This window comes from Mustelus asterias, chromosome 13 (genome assembly GCF_964213995.1).
Source record: "Mustelus asterias chromosome 13, sMusAst1.hap1.1, whole genome shotgun sequence".
Taxonomy (NCBI): domain Eukaryota; kingdom Metazoa; phylum Chordata; class Chondrichthyes; order Carcharhiniformes; family Triakidae; genus Mustelus; species Mustelus asterias.
This window is the reverse complement of record NC_135813.1, coordinates 107924855-107950688: the sequence shown is the minus strand read 5'-3', so window position 1 is coordinate 107950688 and position 25834 is coordinate 107924855. Positions and strand designations below refer to the sequence as shown.

Here is a 25834-nt window from a genome sequence, read left to right as displayed (position 1 = left end):
TATCTTTCCTGTAATTCTGGTATTTGATCAGGTAAACGGCTATTTACACTCAGCTTATGAGATAACACTTTTATCAATTGGGAAAACCTTTCATAATCAAGGAAACAGTTGAATTTGCCACTCAAAAATTTTGAATTTAACAAAAATAACTGACCAGAGATTGTTAAATATTTCTTCCAATTGTTGTTACTGACACTCATTGTATATAAACCTAACTTTGAGAATGAGCATGATTTTGATGCTTTGTATCACCTTCAATTGAAAATTCATAGAGTCAGATAATCATACAGAACAGAAAATGGCCCTTTGGCTCATCACATCTGGACATACCATCTAACTATTCAATCCCATTTTCCAGCACTTGGCCCATAGCCTTGTATGCCTTGGCATCACATGTGCACATCTAAATACTTCTTAAATGTTGTGAGGGTCTGTGCCTCCATCGCCCTTTTAGGCAGTGAGTTCCAGAGTCCCATCACTCTTTGGATTAAATTATTTTCTTCACATCTCCTCCAAACTTCCTGCTCCTTACCTTAAATCTATTTTCCAGTGTTCATTGATCCCTCCACCAAGGGGAAAGGTTTCTTTTTGTTTACTCTATCTATGTGCCTCATAATTTTATTCATCTCAATCATGTCCCCCCTCAGTCTCCTCTGCTTCAAGGAAAACAATCCCAGTCTATCCAATCTCTCTTCATAAATGAAACTCTCTAGCCCAAGCAACATGCTGATAAATCTTTTCTGCACCCTTTCCAGTGCTATCACATCCCTCTTATAACGTGGACTGTATTTTCTGTACAATTTGTAAAGTCTGGGCTGCTTGATATCCGATTGTGCAACATTAAATCTAGGAAGAAAATGTAGTGTCAGTTTGACTCAGTTGGCAGTCCATTCATTTTGAGCCAGACAATTGTGGGTTCAAGTTGTTTTGTAGGATTTGAGGTACCATGGGTGAAAATCCAGGGTGACACTGATGGAATGTTGCATTATCAGAGGTGTTGACTTTGGATGATCCTGATGGTTTACTTTTCTCCTGAATAGCATCTCTGATAATGCAGCACTCCTTCAGTGCCACCCTGGTTTTCACCCAGGGCACCTCAAATCCTACAAAAGAGCTTGAACCCACAATTATCTGACTCAGAATGAATAGATGTGCATCTGTGATGCCAAGGCATACAAGGCTATGGGCCAAGTGTTGGAAAGTGGGTTTAGAATAGTTAGATGGTATGTCCAGATGTGACGAGCCAAAGGGCCATTTTCTGTTCTGTATGGTTATATGATTCTATGTATGTGAACTTCCACTTAAAGGTGATATATATGTGAGGATATAAACTGAAGTCCCAACTGGCTGTTCAGATGGACATAAAAGATGCTGTGGCATATTATGAAGAAGAACAGGATGTTTTCCTGGTGTTGGGTCCAACGTTCCTATCCCTCAACTAATGCCATCAAAAAAAATAGATAAAATGGTCATCCATCTTATTTGATGTTTGTCAGGCACGGTGTACAAATTAGTTGCTTCATTTAGCTACACAATAACAGTCTCTAGACCTTTGGTCAATCTCAGAATAGGTCATCAGTTCTTGCTTCCAGGCTATTGTACATGTGAAAATTGTCAGTCCTCAGTTACTCACACAAATTGGCCAACAGGTTCTAAGGGATAAGGTCGACTTAAGAGAAATGCCTTTCCAGCACTGTGAAATTGTCCAAAAAAAATCTGAAAGTGTCACAGAACAGTACATCCACAATGCATTGCTCACCCAGTACACTGAAATGATACAAGGAAAGGGATGTGGTTAGCATTTATTGCAAAGAGACAGATAAATATTTTGTACACCTCTTCCTGTCTTTGCAAGATAACTCATTTCCTCTGAAACTTGTCTTTTGTTTATATCAACCTCAGCATTGTGGCTTAACCTTAAAGTAATTCTCTAGGTATCATGGTGCAGCATGCTGAATTTAATGAGGAAAAGGCGCATTCTGCTTTTGACAGGAGTTGGTTCATCGTTTTCCCCCTAATCTCCTTCCAAATCTATGAAATTTGTTCAATGCTTACATCGCAGTTTGTAACAGAAATGGGTCATTCAGCTCATTGGGTTTATGATGTTGCTTAAAGCTCTCACACTCTCATTTATATAACCCTATTGGCAAACAGATGTGTGGGTTAGGTTGATTGGCCATGCTGAATTGTGTCAGGGGGATTAGCAGGTTAAATACGAGGGGTTACGGGGATAGAGCCTGGATGGGATTGTTGTTGGTGCAGGCTCGATGGGCCGAATGGCCTCCTGCACTGTAATGTTTTTTTAAAAATCCTATTCCTTTCCTCCACAGGCCTCTATAACTAGCCTTTAAATATATCTGTGCTATTTGTTACAGTTATTCTAGATTCTACACTCTCTCTGGATAAAGAAGTTTATTCTGAATTCCTTATTGGATTCATTAGTGGCCATCTTATATTTATGATCCCTAGTTTTGGACTTCATCCCAAGAGGAAAAAAATCTTCTTTATTTCTTACCTCTATCAAACACCATCATAATCTTAAAGGCGTTTATTAGGTTTCAAGAGCCATTTGTTAAACAGATGCTTTATAGACGGGAGTATATTGCTTCTGATGTTATCCAAGGTAATATACATTTCCTGAAAAATAGTTGAAATGTTATTAACCTAATTAAGTGAATACCATTCACTTCCCGTCCTTCATACATTTTAATCATTGAAGCACGTTTCTTTATTAAACGCACAACACAAATGGAAGTAGCCGTTTGAAGACTTTAAAGATATAAATTTTGTACGAACAAAGATTTTTTTTGACAGTTCAGAATGTCGCTAAACTTGTAGAAAGAGAAAGCTTGATAGGTTAAAATGAAAGCAAATTACTGTGGGTGCCTTGCCCCTTAAATCTATGCCCCCTAGTAATTGACTCTTCCACCTTGGAAAAAAGCTTCTGACTATCCACTCTGTCCATGCCCCTCATAATTTTGTAGCCTTCTATCAGGTCGCCCCTCAACCTCCATTGATCCAGTGAGAACAAATCAAGTTTTTCCAACCTCTCCTCATAGCTAATGCCCTCCATACCAGGCAACATCCTGGTAAATCTTTTCTGTACCTGGGTGCTCCAGTTTCTGTACCCATATTACAGGAAGATCATGGCCTCAATCACTGACCTATGCTGAGTTTATTGATTTTAGCCAGGTAGGAGTGGGAAGCCTTTGCTCTTTCAGCACACCTTTAGGAGAAATATCATCCTGGGGTTCGATTCCCCGGTTACTGGAAGAGGTGCGATTTTATATTTTCTCTATAGTTCCAGCCACATACAGTCCAGTGTCATGTATGAAAACAACCAGTTGACTGAGTACAGGGTATTGTCAGCAACAATGGCACCATATTCCAGGATAAGTCTACAGGATTTGTTTCTTTGCATTTATCCATGTCAAGATGCTCCTAGTTCTGATATATCTTGCACAGACAAAGCGTAATTATAGACGGCATGTAGCACAGTGGTCAGCACTGCTGCTTCACAGCACCAGGGACCCGCGTCCAATTCCCGGCTTGAGTCACTGTCTGTGTGGAGTTTGCATGTTCACCCCGTGTCTGCGTGGGTTTCCTCCAGGTGCTCCGGTTTCCTCCCACATTCCGAAAGATGTGCTGGTTAGGGTGCATTGACCCGAACACGCACCAGACTGTGGCGACTAGGGGAATTTCACAGCAACTTCATTGAAGTGTTAATGTAAGCCTTACTTGTGACTAATAAATAAGCTTTAACTTTTAATTAGTTGAATAAATAGTTTCAAATAAAGAACATGCATCATTTCGTGCTTGCTTTCCTGTTTTATTAAATTTAGGTCAGGAGGATTATGACAGACTTCGCCCACTTTCCTACCAAGATACACATGTCTTCCTCATATGTTATGATGTCACAAACCCCACAAGTTTTGACAATGTCCGTATTAAGGTGAGGGTGCAAATCATGTCCTTCTACTTTTGTCATGGTATTTGTTTTAGCATTTTTCTGTAATTATTATTTAACCCTAACCACCGTTTTTATAATACATTGTGTATTATTTTCTTCTGTCCCCTTCTTGATAGACAAAATATCATCTATAACTAACAGGGTGGGAAATGTCATCTCCACTGTCTGCGAATTGCACTTTCTGTCTATGTATCTGGAGGTGTATGGGGGTACTATTGTGGGGTAGTTCACCCATGTTCAACATTTCCCCATAATGTCTAAATGCAATTGGGAGCTAAAAATATTGCAGGTATAAACCTACCTCCTAATTTTATGTAATGCAGTGCATGGAACTTCCATGTGGAAGCACAGCATGACCACATCTTACAGAATTTCACCAGGATGGCAGTAAGGCCCAAGGATTTTCAGAATATTGGACACAGTATGATCATCTACAGTACAAATATGTTAATTCCATTGCTCGTTATGTGTATTTCATCACCTAGCTGTTTCCTACAGCACATTAACATAACTATTTCAGGGATAAATAGTCCTATTGGAAAAGGTACTTGCACTGTTAAATTATAGAGTTATCACAGCACAGAGGATGTCATTCAGTCCATCAGGCCCACCCAGCTCTCTGTCGGTCCCATTTTCCCACCTCATCTCCGTAAGTTTATTTCCCTTAAGTGCCTGTTCAATTTCCATTTGAAATCATCAATGGCCTCTGCTTCCACCACTCTTGTAGATGGCGTTACCACTCATTGCGCAAAAGAAATCTCACACATCCCTCTTGCATCTTTTGCCCAAAATCCCTTAAATCTCTGTCTCTTTGCTCTGGCACCTTCAGCTAATGGGAATTACTTCTGTCCACCTTATCTAAAGCTGCCTTAATCTTATACACCTCTTTCAGCTCTCCTCCGCTCAGCCTTCTTACCTCCAAGGAGACCAGCCTCACCTTCTCCAGTCTAACCTTGTAGCTAAATTCCCCAATCTCCCTCGGCACTGACTTTCTGCGTTGAATTCAATTGATAATTGATGCGGAAATGCAACCATTTCATGAAACACTCTGAAAGGTCGAGGGTGAGCTGCTATTGTCACGAGGCTAGTGACAAATCGCCAGCAAATTGTGACGAATTACGATTCACGGGGTACTTCTTGCTCACCACAAGTTGCCATACAATTCACAGATTAATCATGGCGGGCACTGTTAAACCCATTGTTATTTTGGTAGCAAACGTTGGACCATTAGTTCTGACCAAAATTGTAAAGAAAAGCGACTGAAGCACGAGTAATTTGAGCTCTGCCAAAGCTTGAACAAATGTGGAACGATGCTTAACATAAATGCAATGCTATATTTTCCTACAAGTGATGTTAAAGGCTGTTTGTTTTTTGTTGCATTTCCTCAACAACGATAGTGGATTCCTGAAGTAAGTCATTTCTGTCAGGGAGCTCCCATGCTTCTGATTGGTTGCAAAACGGATCTTCGAATGGATAAAGAACGTTTGAGAAGATTGAGAGCTGCCCATCAGGAACCAATCACATATAATGAGGTAGAGTGGAACTTTTTTAAAAAAAATGTTTGAACTAATCTCACATGATCGATTTAATTGTCCAAGCTCTGCCTGTTTTTCAGTATATTAGAAACATCACAAAAAAACTAATACAACAAGCCGTGCATTTGAAGAGTACTCCAACTTTCTCCCATTTACTCAAGGTGTTACCTTATTAATGAGCTGTGGATTCAGATGTGCCATGTGTTACTATTTATGGTCGAGCCATATCAGCCAATATTGGAAGGCAATTTGAGTGCTGGTAACATCACAAAATAGCCAGATTCTTTCCTTAGCCAATATCTACATAGGAGCACTTTCAGAAACTTTAGGTTCATTGGATCACCATAACCAAAGAAAGCATCCTTTCTGAATGTATCACAGCTTGGTATGGCTTCTGCACTGACCAGGGTCACAAGCAACTACAATGGGTCGTTAACAAAGCCCAGTCCATCGCTCAAACCACCCTCCCACCCACTGACTCTGTCTACACTTCCCGCTGCCTTGGAAAAGCAGCCAGCATAATCAAAAACCCTACGCACCCCGGACATACTCTCTACCTTCTTCCGTTGGGGAAAAGATACAAAAGTCTGAGGTCACGTATCAACCGACTCAAGAACAACTTCTTTCCTGCTGCCATCAGACTTTTGAATGGACCTACCTTATATTAAGTTGATCTTTCTCTACACCCTAGCTATAACTGTAGCACTACATTCTGCACCCTCTCCTTTTCCTTCTTTATGAATGGTATGCTCTGTCTGCATAGCGCACAAGAAACAATACTTTTCACTGTATACTAATACATATGACAAAAATAAATCAAATCAAATTAAGTTCCCCTCTAAGTTAACATCTCCTGACTTGGATATCCTATATCATCACTGGGTCAAAATGCTGGAATTCTCTCCTGAATATCATTGTGGGAATTCCTTCACCAAATGGTCTGTACTGGTTCGAGAAGATCTACCACCACCCTGGAAATAAATGCCGGCCTGGCAAGGTCATGCTCCTACCCAGAGAATTTGGGTTTTTTAAAAATCTTCTCTAATCTAGGAGTGCTATGATCAATTTTTTCCACCTGTTTTCGCTGTTTACATCAACTAATACCATACAGACTGGGGAGTTGAAATAGGGCCAGAGAGGCAAATCATAGAATCTATGGTGCAGAAGGCATCCACTCGGTCCATCAAGCCTTCACCGAAAACAATCCCACCCAGACCATATCACTGTAACCCCACGTATTTACCCTAGCTAGTCCACCTGATACTAAGGGACAATTTAGCATGGCCAATCCATCTAACCCGCCTATCTTTGGACTGTGGGTGGAAACTGGAGCACCCGGAGGAAACCCACGCAGACACGGGAAGAACGTGCAAACTCCACACAGTCATCCGTGGCCGGAATTGAACCTGGGTTCCTGGCGCTGTGAGGCAGCAGTGCTAACCACTGTTAGCAATGAAAGCTGTGTTCGCAGTACAAATTTGCTGATTATATAAAAAAAATTGAAAAATTAAGATATTTGTGATATGTTTGAATAGCAAACATATACTTCAGACATGTTTCTCTGAAGTTTACGATACATTAAAAATTAAACAGACTTAAAATTGTCTTTATTTCTTCCTTAAGCTTTGCCAATTTGTGTTGGCATGACATTTTGCATTGGCCAATTTTACTACAAATTGCCACAACTTTATCTTGGAGTAACAATCTTTTACTAAAAAGTTCCAAGAATGGAGCAGTCACTGTCAAAGTACCTTTGGCGATGTTGGTAAAGTGACCAACTTGTGTGCAGAACATCCAAAGGCAATTAGAGGCTTCGCTAGGAATATGAACCCTGTTCTGGAGTTATGCAAAGGACCATGAAGTGAAGACCCCTTATAATCCAAAGAAGCTCATCCATACACTTGCCTGATAGTCTGTTGGACAGATGGATAATATTAATCAATAATAAACATATCAACAAGGAGATTTAACAGAGATGTGCAAAATTACGAGAGGTGTAGAAGGTAACTTCCCGAAGGTGGAAGGGTCTGGAAGCAGAGGACATCGGTTTAAAATTATAAGAATCAAACATGAAACGAGGTAAAACTTAATGCAGCGAGTGATGATAATCCGGAGTGCACTGGTTGAAAGGGTGGTGGAAGCAGATTCCATTGAGACTTTCAAAAGGGAATTAGAAAAGGGAAATATTTTCTGGGTTACAGTGAAAGGGCAGGGGAGTGGGACTACTGGATTGAGCGGGAAAGAACCAGCACGGACTTGACAGCCCAGATGGCCTCCTTCTTTGCTGTCACCATTGTGTGACAGCAATGCCAAAACCCTTGTGGGCCGCCCTTCACACCCCCATGAGAAACAGATCCTTCCCCGACCATGTGGTTTTCCTGACTTGTAGGAGTTACTGACAACCACAAGCTTGGCCTATAGACAAGTGTAAAATCACCAAAATGGTAGAAAACAGTAAAAAAAATTTAAAATATTGGCAAAAAAAGGAACTGAAAGTAAAACAGGCAACAATAGAAACTGTTAAAAGCGACAAATGAAACGGAGAAAGATGAAGAGGAATGAATAAAGAGAACAGTAAGAATAAAGTGATAAGAAAAAAAGTTTTCAAAAAAAGTGAAGCTGGAGTTAATGGATTCTTTAAAAAAAAACTGCAAAACATTCAAAATGGAACCAAAGAAAGCGTCATTCACATTTGTAACCTAACCTTTATAAAATGGTGTTGTCTGTGTAGTGTCTTTCATAGCTACAGGATATCCTGCAGTGTTTCAGAGCAAAGTCAATACTTTGTAAGTATGGTGACTGTTGGAATGCAAGAAATATGGTCGCCAATTTATACAATGCAAAGTCCCACAGCAGCAGTGAATAATGATGAGATAATCTGTTTTGGTGATGTTGATGGAGGAATGGAGTCCAAAGATGTGCAGGTTGGGCGCATTGGCCACGGTAAATTGTCTCTCAGTGTCAGGGGGATTAGCAGGGTAAATCCGTGGGGTTACAGGGATAGGGCCTGGGTGGGATTGTTGTCGGTGCAGGCTCGATGGGCCAAATGGCCTTCTTCTGCACTGTTGGGATTCAATGAAATCTTGTCCAGAATGTGATGCTGGTTGATGGATATCTCATTACAGAACCGCATAGGAAAAACTAAAGAGAAGTCTGCAACAAAGTTCTTCCCATTGACAAGGCTGCAGGGATGAAATGAATGGCAGCAAAACAGACTAAGACTATGGGAAGGGAAGAGAAAAAATAATGAAGTTTTCACATTGTCTCATTTTTGTTCGAGGGTGAAGAGGTTGCTCGCCAGATTAATGCTGTGATGTACTTGGAATGCTCAGCCAAATTCCGTGAGAACATAGAGGATATCTTCAAAGAAGCTTCAAGTGCAGCTTTAAGTGCCATTAAGAAGAAAAAGAACAAAAGGAGGAAGCAGAAGCATTGCTTGCTTCTTTGACAGTTGTTACCTGTAGATGTTAATGGACATCAGTGTGCCAAACTGAGATGCATACGCTGTATTATAAATCTGTAAACCTTTCATTAATGGCATGTAATTGTCAGACATTCTCGGTGAACGTTTGTTACTATATGAGAATATTTTTCACATCCGTGGGTAAATTATTGAGCTGCATTGCAGGATTCGTTAGGCCAGAGATGCATTGCCACAGTACAATCAAATAAGTCATCAGAGCTGCAAGAAGACGGTGATCTATAGAAATAGTATTCATCCATATTAAATTAACCCAAAAAATAAAAAATTAAAAACTGCAAGTGTTGACCACTTGAAACAAAAAGTACACTGAGCAAGTCTTTTAGCGCCTATTGAGGGTGATGATGGGACGGTGTTTTGTTAGAGAGTGTCTTCATGGTTTAAGAGGAGCCTGGCTGAAATGTTGCCTTGATTTTATGCTGACTAACCTGTCGTATACTTCCAGCAACATTTGTTCTTGTTCGTAGACTGCTCATGTGCGTATGTCACTCAACATCATCTTAACCATCACTGCTGCTATGGGGTGTTGAGCTTAGTGCTTCATGTGTCTGATGCATCTTGCTATTGCAAATTTTAAAAATAAATTAACATTGAATGTTAAAAAGTAACAATAACTAGCAGTTGTTTTCAGCCATGCTTGTAATTGTGAGAAGTGAGAATATGTAACTGGTCACTACAAGCAGCAGCAGCTTAATGGCACTATAGCACTTTCTAAAATAACTATTTTTCCAGCTTTTTCCCTCCCCTCCTGAAAGCACCGATTTGTGTGAGGATTATGGTTCCACCAGTGCCTATGGTCTTCTGCAACCTTTCCCAAATTACCTTTTGTGAAATGTCTCGATCTTAAATAACAGCAGACTATTCACTGTGGAGATGCAAGATAGCCTTACTCTCATTTCAGTTTCCAACAGCAGTTAGGAGTGTGAATATTTGGAGATCTTCCCCTCTATGACCTTAGAATCCCAATTGCAAGCCTCCTATCAGTGCCCTAGCTCAGAAACAGATCATTCAACACCAAATAGAATCATCGAATCCCTACAGTGGAGAAGGAGCCTGCACCGACCACAATCCCATCCAGGCCCTATTCCCGTAATCCCACAAATTTACCCTGCTAATCCCCCTGACACTAAGGGGCAATTTAGCATGGCCAAACAACCTAACCCGCACATCTTTGGATTGTGGGAGGAAAGCAGAACACCCGGATGAAACTCATGCAGACACAGGGAGAATGTGCAGACTCTGCACAGATAGTGACCCGAGGCCGGAATTGAACCTGGGCCCCTGGTGATGTGAGACAGCAGCGCTAACCACTGTGCTACAGTGCCATCCCTAGGATACAAAACTTCTGGTTTGCATCCACTCTGTACCTTTAAAAACTGATCTATCAGGAAAGCTGCTGGTGCACTTTAAAAAATATACACATTTACAGGAATATGTTTTAAGTGCATTTTGTTGAACAGCCACAATTCTTTCCTTCCTGTGCTGCCTGGTTCAGAGGAATAATGCAGCAATGCTGTAGGAGCCAGGCTGAAATAAATGATGCTGTTTTCATTTCCCGAATAACAGAAGCAAGATCAAACCAACTTCTGCTGGCAAACAGACTACTGATTTTATAGGATGAGACACCGTATTCTAAGGGAAAATCAATTCAATATATTCAGTTCCTATCATCCTTTCACATTTTTAAACTTCATAATTAATGAGTAATTGTGCAACAACAGTTAAGGAAGAGGTACCAAAGGCAAGGAGATTAACAAATAAGGGATGAAGGAAAACCGTTCCTCTACATTGGCCCACAATAGCTGAAATACCAGAGCACTGGCAGGCATCGGAGATGGCTGCAGCTGCCAGCCTATTCCTGCAGCCATAATCCAAGTGGCTTGTCCAGCATGATACAAAGATAAAAAATGGCACTGCATTTGCTTTGATAACTGTATGAAGCCATTATGCATTCAGTAGGATAAAGGCACATTACTCTTGCATGCAAACCAGCGCTTCAGAATTTTGCTCTGGATAAGCTTAGAATAATTTCACAAGAAAATTGGGTGCAATGTAAAATAAATTTCTAATTCGCTATCACCTGTTTCACATTTGCGTTGACCAATTTGATCCCCAGTGTATTTTATACAGCTGGCTCTGCATCGCCTAATGGGTTGTACTGTATATTTCTGTCAGTGGGACAAGGATGATAATCGGTTAGGAGCTGTCTGCAGTTTGAACCTTCAGCGATTTTTGTTTTAAAAGTAGTTGTTGAAATTCAAACTTAATCTTTAGCAAACTGTTTTACCAACATGGGAAATTATATTTTAATACAGTATTTTGAACCATTGATATTTCTGCTTTCATCTTTTGTCATTGACTTCTATAAACGTTTCTTAATTTACTCACTGAGAAGAGGCAGGCAGCCAATTAGGGAGTCATTTAGAGGGTTCACTGGCATATTGCTGACAATGGAAAAAATCCCCAGCCCTATGTGAGGGCCACCAGCTCTATAGGCTCAGCTTCCCTGTGACAGGCTGGGTGGCTATCAGAGTTGGAGACTCCGTCCCTTCAAGGAGAGGGCAGCAAAGGCTGCATTCTTGACCAATAGGTTAGCTGGCTTAGCCCCTCTGAATTTAAAGCTTAAATTTATGCCTCTGAGGGGCACGTCAGTAGCACCCACCTCTCCCTATGGAGGCTCAGGAGCTATCTGGCCTTTCATTGGGCCACCAGAATTAAGAGCCTGACTGCTGTCCACAAAAGGACAAGCATGGATATGGCCAATTAGGGAAATTAACTTCACCAATTTAGTACCCAGCAAGCATGGACTTGGGACCCAGATTTGCTTCCAATGTCAAGTTGCAAAGCCAATGGGAAAATCCTGCCCTATGGATGGAAGTTTCCTTTTAAGTGACTTAGGTCTGCATTAATTGGTACTTAATTGTCAATCGCACTTAGAGAGAGACCATAGCAAACAGAAGTGTTGCATCGGTTTGAGTAGAGGGTACTAATCTAAGACCTTGAGTACTGACAATCTCGCAGTCAGTCCGAGGAACTACGTTTTATTATTTGTCCCTTTTTTTGTGCGGTGGTCCAGAGATTCGGAGAGAACTGTCCTGAACACCTTTGCCTTCATGGTGGTCTAAACATCATTTGTACATTTACAAAAATTTGAAATAAACGCAAATTAATTGAACAGATCTAAATGTTACACATAGCCTGAGACACCATGGTAGACACCTATACAGTCCACAAAAAACCCTCTGCTACCCACTGACTATGATTCAAATGAAAAGTTCAGTACTGCCATCAATTACCTTACTAACACTAATACAAGACTTATTTTGTGATGTCTATATATATTGTGGTGGCTATATATTTATCAATGCAATAATCAATGCGATAAAGGGCGGCACGGTAGCGCAGTGGTTAGCACTGCTGCTTCACAGCTCCAGGGTCCCGGGTTCGATTCCCGGCTCAGGTCACTGTCGGTGTGGAGTTTGCACGTTCTCCTCGTGTCTGCGTGGGTTTCCTCCGGGTGCTCCGGTTTCCTCCCACAGTCCAAAGATGTGCGGGTTAGGTTGATTGGCCAGGTTAAAAATTGCCCCTTAGAATCCTAAAATGCGTAGGTTAGAGGGATTAGCGGGTAAATATGTGGGGGTAGGGCGTGGGTGGGATTGTGGTCGGTGCAGACTCGATGGGCCGAATGGCCTCCTTCTGCACTGTAGGGTTTCTATGATCTCTATGATAATCATTCTGTCATGCCCAAAATGTCACTCATACAGTACACAATAAGGACTACATTTCCTCTGCAGCATCATTATCAGTTCATGCTGATCATGGGTAGCATTCTAAAATGGTAGATTCATTAGCAGTTGCATTTCATGTATATTCATTTTGCTTCAAAAATGAATAATGGAGGAATTCTTCCAGAATACATTGCTGTTTTCACCAGATGAGTGATATTATGCAATACATACATTATTATTGTTATTTTCCATACCAATTTTTCTCTGTTGTGTGTTGGATATGCTTCACTACCTCTCCAAATGACAACTATTCCTATGTAGTTGAGTGGTAAAAGATAATTTAATCCCAAGCCTGGCAATACACACACACATTCAAACAACACACAAACAGTGACCAGGAGTTGGAACTCGAGACAATTTTCCCTCCTCTCCTGCTGTGGATTGGGACCACCTAACTTCACTTTTAGAGGAATAATAAGTTAACACATTGAAACCACCAACAAAAAGATCAATTCTAGCCCTTACAACAGCAGCCAAAGATGTTGAAGATGAGAAAACATCCACAAGAAACTCATCGTAATGCACTGACATTGTGTTGATCTGCTTCTGCCAAACATAATCTGCCATCAGGCTGAATTGCATCTAAAGGAAGACTTCATTATGTCTTTCAATCACCAAGTTTTTTCACAAGTGATTTGGACAATTTTATGTTACAAAATCCTTGCCCATTCAGCATTATGAAATAATTTTGACGTTCTTTTAAGCCAAGTTACTAAATAGAAAAGGCATCTAAATAGAAAATTGTCTCCTGTGTATTGCAGAATCTCACAGGCTGTCCTGTCTGGAGACAATGCACATCTCTTTAACCTGTGCTTAATGCTCCCTCCACTCACATTGTCTGTATCTTTAAGACCTGGTTGGTTGTAGAGATTCGCATTCTAATCAGTATTCCGTAACTTGATTTTGTGTCTCTGTGTGCCCTGTTTGAGAGCAGATTTCCACTCCATCTGACGAAGGAGCAGCGCTCCGAAAGCTAATGGCATTTGCTACCAAATAAACCTGTTGGACTTTAACCTGGTGTTGTTAAAACTCTTACTGTAATTCAGAGGAAGACAAGTTTGCTGATTGGGAAATATCTATGGACAAAACTGATAAGGCACACCTATTCCTATCAGCTATAGCAACTGCAGCAAAAACCCCAAAAATGTCAAATTATTCATATCAACATTTAATTTTCACACCTATTTCTGAATTATTGAAGTTATTTTTCAGTAGGCAAATGTCCTGTAATAATACATGAAAATGTATCCCAATGGTTACTAAAATGTGCTGAAAATTATCCTAAAACATAACCCATAACGATATGATTTTTGCCTATTTTCTTACAAAACATTTTTACAATGTCGTGATGCTAAAAGACACAAGGGCAGATTTAATGGATAGCAGATCATATTACACATGACCATTAGTCTTTTAAACTTTAGTTTCTTATTGCACAATCTCAGTCAATTTAGCAAGTAGTGACCAGGTTTCAAAGAATGATGACTAATACACATAAAAAGGTAAGCACTCTCTATCAGGATAGAAATTCTTTTTTTTATACTTTTCCAATTCAATCAAATCAAATCCAATTCAGAGTCTCAACAAGTTGAGACATTTCAGATCCAGGCTGACAAGACAGGGCAAGCGACCAAACCACCCTGTCCTGGGCCCGATCTACATGAGCCAAGCTGATTGGAGAAGGGGGAGGTTCCTCCTCCAAGACTTGAGCTCATTTGCATCTTAGCCAAAAGGCCGAGATGCCGCTTTAAAAAATTGCTTCATATGAAACATATGAAGCTTCAGTGTAACCTAATGACCTCAACCAAGTGCAGCCGACCATGGGCTGCCGACCATACTACACTTAATCTTAGCCAAAAGGCCGAAAAGCGATCGAAATTCTTTTAGTATTAGTCCGCAAGACATGCAAGGATTTCTTTTGCTAACATTTTTTCTTAGGTCTTCAACATATGTTGAAAAACCGAAGACTATATTTTTTCACTCTTGGTTTGTGTGTGTTGAATGTGTAAACAGACACACCCATGTGAGGAATGTATTACGATTGGGTCATAGATTATGGTGCAGATTTGTTTAAGAGGATCAGGTATGATTCCTGGTCTGTGCTGTGTTAGCTGATCTCAACTGGAATGACAGTAAGGGGCACTACAATTGATGACAAAATCCTGGGCTAGGGAGGGGAAAAATAAATCACAGTTCTGGTTCCTGATCACTATGATGTGGAGATGCTGGCGTTGGACTGGGGTAAGCACAGTAAGAAGTCTCACAACACCAGGTTAAAGTCCAACAGGTTGGCCAGGGGCCAACTAAAGAGGTATGTGCGTGGACTCTAGAAGTACAGCTGGGTTACAATGCCTCTCCACTGTTAAACAGCATAGAGCATAGAACAGTATAGCACAGTACAGGCTCTTCGGCCCTCGATGTTGTGCCGAGCTTAGTCCGAAACCAAGATCAAGCTATCCCACTCCCTATCATTCTGGTGTGCTCCATGTGCCTATCCAATAACCGCTTGAAAGTTCCTAAAGTGTCCGACTCCACTATCACAGCAGGCAGTCCATTCCACACCCCAACCACTCTCTGAGTAAAGAACCTACCTCGGACATCCCTCCTATATCTCCCACCATGAATCTTATAGTTATGCGCCCTAGTAACAGCTACATCCACCCGAGGAAATAGTCTCTGAACGTCCACTCTATCTATCCCCCTCATCATCTTATAAACCTCTATTAAGTCGCCTCTCATCCTCCTCCACTCTAAAGAGAACAGCCCTAGCTCCCTCAACCTTTCCTCATAAGACCTACCCTCCAAACCAGGCAGCATCCTGGTAAATCTCCTCTGCACTCTCTCCAATGCTTCCACATCCTTCTTATAGTGAGGTGACCAGAACTGCACACAATATTCCAAATGTGGTCTCACCAAGGTCCTGTACAGTTGCAGCATAACCCCACGGCTCTTAAACTCAAACCCCTGTTAATAAACGCTAACACACTATAGGCCTTCTTCACGGCTCTATCCACTTGAGTGGCAACCTTCAGAGATCTGTGGATATGAACCCCAAGATCTCTCTGTTCCTCCACATTCCTCAGAACCCTGCCATTGACCCTATAATCCGCATTCAAATTTGTCCTACCAAAATGAATCACCTCGCACTTATCAGGGTTAAACTCCATCTGCCATTTTTCGGCCCAGCTCTGCATCCTATCAATGTCTCTTTGCAGCCTACAACAGCCCTCCACCTCATCCACTAATCCACCAATCTTGGTGTCATCAGCAAATTTACTGATCCACCCTTCAGCCCCCTCCTCTAAGTCATTGATAAAAATCACAAATAGCAGAGGACCCAGCGCTGATCCCTGTGGTACACCGCTGGTAACTGGTCTCCAGTCTGAAAATTTTCCATCCACCACCACCCTCTGTCTTCTATGAGATATGATGTGGAGATGCCGGCGTTGGACTGGGGCGAACACAGTAAGAGTTTTAACAACACCAGGTTAAAGTCCAACAGGTTTATTTGGTAGCAAATACCATAAGCTTTCGGAGCGCTGCTCCTTCGTCAGATGGAGAAATGTGCTCTCAAACAGTGCACAGAGACACAAAATCAAGTTACAGAATACTGATTAGAATGAGAATCCCTAAAACTAGCTAAAGATACAGACAATGTGGGTGGAGGGAGCATTAAGCTCAATGGCTATGGATGTGAACACCAGTTCTGTAGCGAAGGGTAGAGATTGGTGACAAAAGTGGATTAACTTAATCTTTGGGCAGGCACAGCACAAAGCAACTTCCTTCTACTTTGCCAGCTACCAACATAATCTGTCAAGTACTTGCAACACCCACCTTTAGGCTTCTCATAAATTTAATCTGGTCAGTCAAGCCTCAATTTTGAACCTTTGCTGCTTCGTGAATAATTGGCATCCGAGATAAGATTTTCTAACCCAAGGTCAAATTGTATTAATGAAGGTCTCAGCTCAAAAATGAACAGTGGAATGCAGAAGGCACAGAATAGATAAAGTACATATTTCAACCATAAAAGAAAAATGTTGGAAACCAAAATATGGACTGTAGTCAGCAAAATATAAAGGGTGCATATTAGATGTTGAAAGAGAGAACAAGGATAGAGGATCAGGAAATAAGAACAAGCGGTGGAGCATTTAAAAAAAAAACCATAATTCTTAAAGTGAATTGTTTATTCATATTGCCTTAGTAAAATAACACATCTATTCCTGACATCACAGTTCTATTGTTATTGTAATTCTTTAAGCATTGCAGTCTGTTATCTGGTTTCCCAATTGGCAAGCTCAAAGTGTGCAGAATTCCCTGAATTTACCAGAAGTAATGATATAAGAATTAACTTGAGCAACTTTAAAATATCAAACATTTGAATCAGTTTGTGGATTTTTTTTTCCCACAACACACATTGGTTTCACAGAACATACAATGTACAAGGGGAATGTACTACTTCATCTATTTCTTCTTCCTCCGGAGAAAGTTTCTGGAACAAACCCCGTTCATCACAGAATAGCCCTTCAAGGGCATTTTCTGAAAAAGGGTCTAAACCAAAAATGATTCTTCCTGACATTTGAATTTATACAATTTTCTGTTTTTATTTAAGATGTTTCGGATGGATTTCAGAAACCAACCACCTAAGTACAAGGTGATCCACAATGGATGATAATTTAATGTTTGCTACAATGAGTTGGCCTCCAGATGGGGCATCACTTTTGAAACAGCCATTGCCCCAGTTATTTAAGATAGTGGTACTGTAATCTTGTGAACCAAATATTGTTCAGAATTTTGACCTTCCAAAATTTGGTTGGACAGTATCCATTCATGATACAATCTATTATCGACTCCTCTGGAACCCTGTGTTTTTTTAATTTCTTGAACTAGACCAGTAACTGCAGTCACCCAAATACTGCCTTATATCCAGCTATAGATTAGTTCTAATTCTGCAAAAGCTTTTTAAAATAGTAAAAAATGTAGTGTCAGATTAAGATCACTATTATCCAACTGCTTTATTATATGCACTTTAATGGGCTAAATTCAATTTCTCAACATCAAGATTCACATATGAATAATGGCCATTTTGGAAACATACCAGTGGATAAAAAGTACCATGGAACTATATGCAACAGACATCTGGGGCAAGGAGCAAAATAAAAGACGGCAAGAAAACTCCAAGACGGTCTTTCAGCCTTGAGACCAATTAAGGCCCTTAAGTGGTGGGTAGGCCTGAGGCTTGGTGAGGTAGGGAGGGCTGGCCCCTCTGTTGAGCACAGAGGTACCCATATGCAGAATGGAAAAACATGAGTGAAACTCCCCCGCCCTTTAATTTGAACCTCCTCCTCCACTTACCGGGGTCCTCCAGTCTGATCCACCCCATTGACCTTTTACCTGGTCTCCAATGTTAATCCATGACGTAGGCTTCACTACATAACCGGCAGTAGCCCACAGTCCCAGTGGCTGAGTACTGGAGAGCTGCCAGTTTCCACTTGGCCAGCAGCCTTCAGAGACAAGACATCCACCTTCCTGGATTACTGGTGATAAGGTAGCTTATTTGTGTCACAGCGGGGTTACCATTGATTTTGCACCCAATAGACAGCAACCTCCCCGCCCCCCCGCAAGTGACCATTAGGTTCCACACTTTAAATTTGCATCACAGCATTTTTGACCGGAATTTGAGGCTCTACCATTTTTCTGAACCTATCCAGACACACTATTGCCAGACTCATAGTCCAGCATTTAGTATTGGATGAGCAGAAATTTCTTCCAACTAAATACTGGAAAGACAGAAGCCTATGGATGGGGTTTTCTGTGCCTCCAAGTGGTGTGTGCTGCGGCACCATTGGCCAGCAATGGGATCTTCTAGTGTCATTCCATGCAAACTCCACCCCCACCTCCCCAGGAAACATGTGGCAGGAGTCCATCATCGGCAGGACCGTAAACTTCCACCAGGAAGAATGGCAGAGAAATTCCAGCCCTTGTCCAGCCACAAACTTCATTCTTCTCCCTGACAACTATCTGCGGTTAAACCAGATTGTTCAGGGTCAAATATGTCACTAAGGTAGGCTTGCAAATGCATTTGAACACCTATTTCTATCTCCCTAATATTGCCCTACTCTACATCTGCCTCAGCACGTCTGTTGTGGAAGGCTCATCCTTGATCTTGTTCCTCCAAATTTGATTATCCAATGAACTCCTGGATGGCCTCTTGCTTTCTAACTGCTGTAAAATTTAGGTCACCCAAAATTCTACCGCCCATGTCCTAACTTGCGCCTAATTCCATTTATCCATCACTTCTGTGCTCACTGATCTAAACTGGCTGCCAACTAAGCAACAATTTAAAATTCTCATCCTTCTTTTCAAATCTCTCCATGATCTTGCCCATCCCTACGTTTGTAATCACTCTCCACCTCTGCAGGCCTCAAGTATCCCGAGTATCCCAATGTTAGTTGCTCCATCACTGGTAGATGTGGCTTCAGCTGCCTCAGTCCTAAAGCTCTGAAATTCACTCCTTAAACCTCTCTGCTCTCCACTTCAATTTCCTAATTTAAGACACTCCATGAAACCTATAATCAAGTTTTTGATCATCTGCTGTAATATATCCTTACGCAGCTTATATTTTGTTTTATGATGCTCCTATTATTACATTAATGGTGCTATGTAAATATTGTTGCTATTAAACAAAGGCAGGGCTTTTCACCAGGCATAATTTCAAAATGTTTACATATTCAATGAAAAAAAAGCAATAAGAAATACCATGAATGATGAAACACGTAACAACTCAGTCAACAAAAGACACAAATATCTTGGGTGGGCTCCTTCAGATGAGAGGAAGGATCTTTTGACAAAGTACTAGATAAATCATTTACCTATCTTTCTTTGTTAAGATAGTAGCCAACCTAATGTGCATATTCAACATTATTTCATTTCAGGCAAAACTAGATCCATTTGTGAAAAATACAACCATGGATAAAGATACAAAGTGCTTCAAAGTGTTTGAAAAGCAATGGTCAATTTGAGATTGGATGTCCATTATTTATAAATTTGTAGCCCAAGAGATTGAATTGGTTTATCTTAAACAGCCTTATACATGTGAAAGTACAGTTTAAGTTAAGCCCATATAAACACCAAATCATCTCTGTAACAATCATAAAAAAGTCCGGATCTTTCTTTTTAATTCTATTCCACAGTGGGTGAACCTCATTGAGATTAAACCTTTTCAGGCAGCAAATGGTTAAGGTCTGGAATGCACTGTCTCGGAATGTAGTACAGACAGGTTTAACTGAAGAATGCAAAGGGGAATTGGACTGTTATCTGCATAGGAAGAATGTGCAGGGTTACAGGAAGAAGGCGGGGGAAAGATACTAGGAGAATTCCTCATTCAGAGAGCTGGTGCCAGCATGGCCAGGTGATTGGTCTCCTCTGTACTGTAACAATTCTGATATTCTTACATAAAAATTATCCAGGAAGTGTATTTTTTTTTACAATCAGTATTTGGAAAAAGAATTTTCAGTTAAGAAATACGCTAACTTAAAGATCATTTTAAATGAGACTGCATCACAGCGACTGTGTTCTGTTTATTTATAAACAGCATTCTCATTATCACTATTATAATACAGACCTTTTTATAAAATGTCCATCACATGACTTCAATAAGTACAGTTAACTCACAGCAACTTTATTAATCTGATCAATTCTGTTTTCTCTGTATAACCATTTAAGGCACCGCACACTCTACATACTGGTATCCTTCTTAAATCAGTTGATTTGTGCAACTAGCCTCAGCATTGCAATATCCTACTGGAATGCAACTTAAGCAAACTATTGAAAATTGTAGCTTATTACAGATGTATTGCACTTTGATAGTAAAATAATTTAAATTATACTTGCCTGTTAACATGTAATTTCAGGTTAAGGGCTGAATTCTAGATAGACATTGAATTACTCTGATTTTGAGCAGCAAAAATTTGTTCCATTGATTGAAAATGTTAAATACAAAAAAAAACTTGTTCCATAACAAGCAGTAAAAATAATCTAAAATTTCCCAGCATGGCCAAATAGAAAACATTGGTTTAAATGCAAAATAAACTTCATTGATATAAAACTTTCTGGTCACAGCTAGGTTTCACAGTTAACAGAAGTCTGAGTGACCACAGAACGTGACAGTGTGAGACAATGCCCGATTGAAGCCTTCTGCAAACCGACCATGTGTATTTTTAGCTTTACAGACTCCTTGCTCCGACCAAAAATGAAAATTGCAATTACAATGATATGCTGCTGATAACATAACATGGCCATAACATTTATAACAAGGTTTTCATTTCTAAATTATAAATCCTTTTGTTTATGAACTGTGTTCCATTTCTGTTCATCCATTTTTGCTCCAGAACATGTAAATTGTTACATAGGCTGTGAATCACTGCAAGCATCTTTCAATGCCAGTTTGGAATTAAAAATTCCAGATTTTGATGCCAATTAAATGTGTCTGGTCAAAATACATTTTCAACAAATCCTAAATTGCATGGGCTGTGATTGATGGTATCTGCCTTCACAGCACACTTCACATTCAGCAACAATCATGTTCCTGCAATGCTTGCTGGTTATTAGTGTATCAAGGTCAACATGTCTCCATTTTGAAAGAATAATATACTCTTGCTGTGAAATAGTCAGCCACTGAATCCACGCCGTGTTTATGCTTATTTCTCAACTGAGAGATTTGAAATGCCCTGAAATACACCAGTTTCAGTGTCACATCAATTTTAAACAAAGATGAAACTAATTTAAGAGAATTTTATTGTTTGTGCTCAATTAGATTTGGTTCTGTTTCATTGAAAAAAAGATTATTGTAATTCTTGCTACTACGCAAAAAAAAGTATTTTGTTGGGCCAAGTGGAATTCAACTAAAAAAAGGCAAACATTCAAAATTTTTCCTTAGGTCTAGCTAAGTCACAGTGATTTTCTATTACTTTTTCACTGCTACAATCTTCAGAGAATTTCAAAAATGATGAAATGCTTCAATGTACAACAGCCTTTGGTCTAAAAGTTAAACTTCTCTCAATTTTTACAGTGAATTACATTTGTTTTGCAAGAAAATATGAACTAGCTATTTTAACGAGTTTTAATGCATCTGAACATCATGTACAAATACAGAGTATTTCACAAATTTAAATGTACAAAATACTTAGACCAGCTTATGTGAAGAGCAAATGGATTAATGAAATAAAAAACCTAGGTGGGCAAATGCTATCAATACTAGCTACCGTTTGTAATTAAATGCACCATGTCTTAATATGTAACCAAAATCATTTAACAAAGTATGTAAGCCAATTAAAACTTTAAATCATTCAGGAAAATCAATTTATTCACCGAGTGGTATGAACTAGGTTCATCCAGAATCCAAAATGTAATGAATTCCTTTCAAAGTGTTCCAGCGAGTGTAGGCATTAAATGGATCCCAGGCACTTCTCCCAGTTGTAAGGAGATTGTGTCACCCTGTGCAAATCTAACCAGCTAAATCAAAAGTGGCATTGGTAGACATAGAGGAGGTAGTTTGGTTGCCCTAGTGCATGGTGTTGGGAAAAATGTCTTCAAAACAAAATCCAAGCAAAAGACATAATTAACATGAGGAAGGGTGGGTGAATGCCTATTTTAGAAAGTAATATTACGCACACAACATTGGATAATGAAATAATTCAATATATAATCCAACTTGTAATATACATTTACTTGATGTTAACATAACATCCACAAGGGCTGAACACAAAACACACGTGCAGAATTTACATCAATATGTCATTTCAAATGAGGCAGTATTCAATTTTACTTGGAAAACAGCCTTTTTCATTGGCCAGTTCAGACTAATCTTATTCTTCAAATCAAACTTAATCTCCTGTTTACATCGCAGACAATTCACAAACTGGATAACTCCAGTCAAACCATGATGAAGGATTAGCCAAACATCTGATCTTGGAGAAGACATTTACCGTACCCGTCCACATCCACATCCTCCCCCGCTAAAACCGTCCCCTCCTCCCCCAATGTCATTTCAGAAGGGCTTCATGATATAATAAATCACATTAAGGATGATAACATCTCTCATGGTGGTGAGAAATAACATTGAAATTAATATTCAATTAACTTGTTTAAAGGACAGTGAACCATATTAATGTACAGATCTTAAAAATTAGCTTAGTCATTTTCTCTAAGAATTTGTATGCAGCTAGCATCAGGATTCTCAAATATTTGTGCGACAGTTGCAAATCCAACCTCAATGATGTGCGAGAGTATTCAGCCCTCAAGTAGAGCAGCATTGAAACAGAATGGGAATATGGTGCCATGTTCCCCAACAATGTTGTTTATTCAGCAGGTTTCGTACATTCATAGCTTCTTCAACTTATCTTTGTTTTTCTGAAATTTTTGATGAACAACTTTAAGAGTGGTCAGAAAGTTCCCAAGGAAGAGCACCAGGAATGTGAGAGCCAAGACAAAAACCTGAGGGGAAATAGGTAAAATCAACTGACAAAAACACCAAAAACACAGAATAGCTTTAAAGTATTGGAACAAAACTAACCATTTTGAGCAAAGCTAATCCAAATTATAGCCATCGTTGCCAACTTAAGCTACCTGTGAGAACCCCTCAGGCAATGTTTTCACCAGTCCCAGCCATGGCCCCCATTCCAACCTCCGCACAGACATATCAGACTTTGCCAAGTGCATTCACACTGTCAGTTTGGAAGTGCAATAATATCACAACTTCTAAGCCGTAAAGAACCATTATACACAAATGTTTTAATTACATTCCTTATACGCGAGTATCATATTCTGTTCATGAACAAAAAGTACATTATTGTGGGGTTGTTTATTCATGGTAACAGTCATGGAGAGGATGACAGTGGCATATCGGAGGTATATTTAGTTTCAAGTTACAAAATACTTCCCTAGTTAAATATTTCTTTCCTGGACTGAAAGATGTTCAGCTGATTAATTGATAACAGTTTGCTGAGATCAGCCTGTACACAAATCCACATTGTTGCTTGGTATACAGACTGCCATTGCAAAGACAGATGAATTACCTCTGCCCAGCGAAGTCACCCAGGAATTAGAAACTGTTAGCACCCATTACCACATTGAGAGAATAGAGTGAACTAGTTATTTGGGATTGCCAACCTGCCCGAGGGGGAGGAAGAGATGCTGTTACTCACTGTTATAAGGAACCTGTTGAGTAATTTCTGTGCCTCTCAAGCCTATACTAGTTTGGAGGATGAACAAGGAGGATATTTCATTGTATCAAAGTTCCTTTAGTGACTTTCAGTTTTGATAGGCAGTTGATGAGCTGAAGTCAATGACTGGCAAATATAAAATGTCATGTGTAAGCTTTTCTGCATAGGCATATGATTCAAGTTCCAAAAATGACTAAAGGCTTAAGACAGTTATTAGTTTTAAAGGACAGGCAAGAAATCAAGTATTTAACTGTAATCTAGCGACATCTGCACATCTCTTATGCCAGCTTAATTATACTTCTTTATAGGTTATATCCTGAGATACAAAGTTTCTCAATGAGTATTATTTATTTATCAGTTGGAAAGACCAGGAAAGTGTAAGCATCTCATATTTGCAATGAACTTATCAGCAGCACAAGGTTAACCATGGCATACGACACCATCAGGTACAATGCTTCCAAATTCATGCTTTGATTCAGAGAGAACGAGGGCTTGTTTATAGGAATGGCCTAAGACAGAGGAGTTGCCTGGTGGGCAAAATATTTGAATCAGAACCAGCCGTTGCTTAGATTGGATTAACCTTTCATCTGGAGATCATGCAGAGGAGATGAATTTTATGGTGGAAGGATGCGGAAAACTTTTACCAAGCAGAAATCCCTTTGGTCTGTACTCACTTGCCATTCTTTGCACCGCTCATGTTGTGAAAGTCCAAAAAGTGTCACTGAATTGTATAATTGCCAAAACTGCAAAAGTAGGACAAAGTAACAGAAATAAATAAGCATGGGTACACTTAAATTCGATTGTTTTCTGATCATTACCATTTTCCCTCCTCTCCAGAAGATGTTGAGTTCTTGCTCAGCACTGTTCCAAGTGTCTTTTGTCCTCATCTTGCAACTGACTCTCTACAATTGAATGTCAACGTACCACTTGCTTTGGGGGCATCATTGCAAAGCTCAATCCTGTCCTCCTGAGATGTGTACTCACATGCATATCCAGCTGAATCCAGTGAAAACTTTTTTTTTCCTCTAGCCCAGCTGGTTGATCACTGTTCCAACTGAGAATAGCAAATTCCACAGAAACAAGGGGGTCAACTAGTTTATAAAGCTGATTTATTTGCTGCATAAATTCAGAGTCATCATAACAAAGCAATCACCTTCCAGGCAAATTTGGGGTGTGAAGTTACTGTACCACAGCAGTAATAAAATTTATTGCATAAACTACATTCAACTGGCTTGCAATCGTTTATTGCTGAGCCATTATGGCACAGGAGGAGGCCATTCAACCCACTGAATCATGCTGGCTCTTTGGAGAGCAATCCAGTCAGTCCCATTCCCCTGTTCAATCCCCATATCCCTGCAAGTTTATTTTCCTCAAGTGTCCATCCAATTTCCTTTGTCACTGATGACTCAGCTTCCATCAGCCTCATAGGCAGACTTCCAGGTTATTACCACCGGTTGCCTAAAAATGTCCTTCTTCACACCCCCATATCTCTTGCCCAAAACCTTAAATGTCTCTCCTATTCTTTGTACTGTCTGCTAATAGTAGCAGCTTCTTTTGTGTCATAATATTGTACACCTTTATCAGATCACCCCTCAAACCTTCTTTGCTCCAAGGGGAACAACCCCAACTTCTCCAACCTGATCTTGCAGCTAAAATCCCTCATCCCAGAAACATTCTGGTAAATCTCCTCAGCGCCTTCTTAAGAACCCTAACATCCTTCCTAAAGCGTGGTGACCAGAACTGGACAAAACATATCAGTGTTTTATCAAGGTTCAGCATCACTTTTCTTCTTTTGTACTTAGTACCTTTATTCATGAATTCCAAGATCCTATATACTTTGC

General features: G+C 40.0%; 2 protein-coding genes across 5 annotated transcripts in view; one reads left to right on the top strand and one right to left on the bottom strand.

Annotated features, from left to right (window-relative positions):
* Window positions 1–11315, top strand: part of rhof (ras homolog family member F) — a 34650-nt gene extending 23335 nt beyond the window's left edge. The window contains exons 3-5 of the mRNA XM_078227520.1: window positions 3843–3952; window positions 5368–5502; window positions 8786–11315. Coding sequence (XP_078083646.1) covers window positions 3843–3952; window positions 5368–5502; window positions 8786–8953 — 413 coding nt within the window. The 3' untranslated portion in view covers window positions 8954–11315. The remainder of the gene's footprint in view (window positions 1–3842; window positions 3953–5367; window positions 5503–8785) is intronic.
* A 10569-nt stretch (window positions 11316–21884) lies between these two features.
* tmem120b (transmembrane protein 120B) overlaps window positions 21885–25834 on the bottom strand; it is a 102725-nt gene continuing 98775 nt past the window's right edge. For 3 of the 4 annotated variants that reach the window (XM_078227503.1, XM_078227501.1, XM_078227502.1), the window contains exons 11-12: window positions 24668–24736; window positions 21885–23265 (exon numbers count right to left, since the gene is read on the bottom strand). In XM_078227503.1, coding sequence (XP_078083629.1) covers window positions 23152–23265; window positions 24668–24736 — 183 coding nt within the window. In that variant the 3' untranslated portion in view covers window positions 21885–23151. Of the gene's footprint in view, window positions 23266–24667; window positions 25048–25834 lie in introns of all 4 variants that reach the window. The other variant, XR_013499411.1, reaches the window with a different exon arrangement.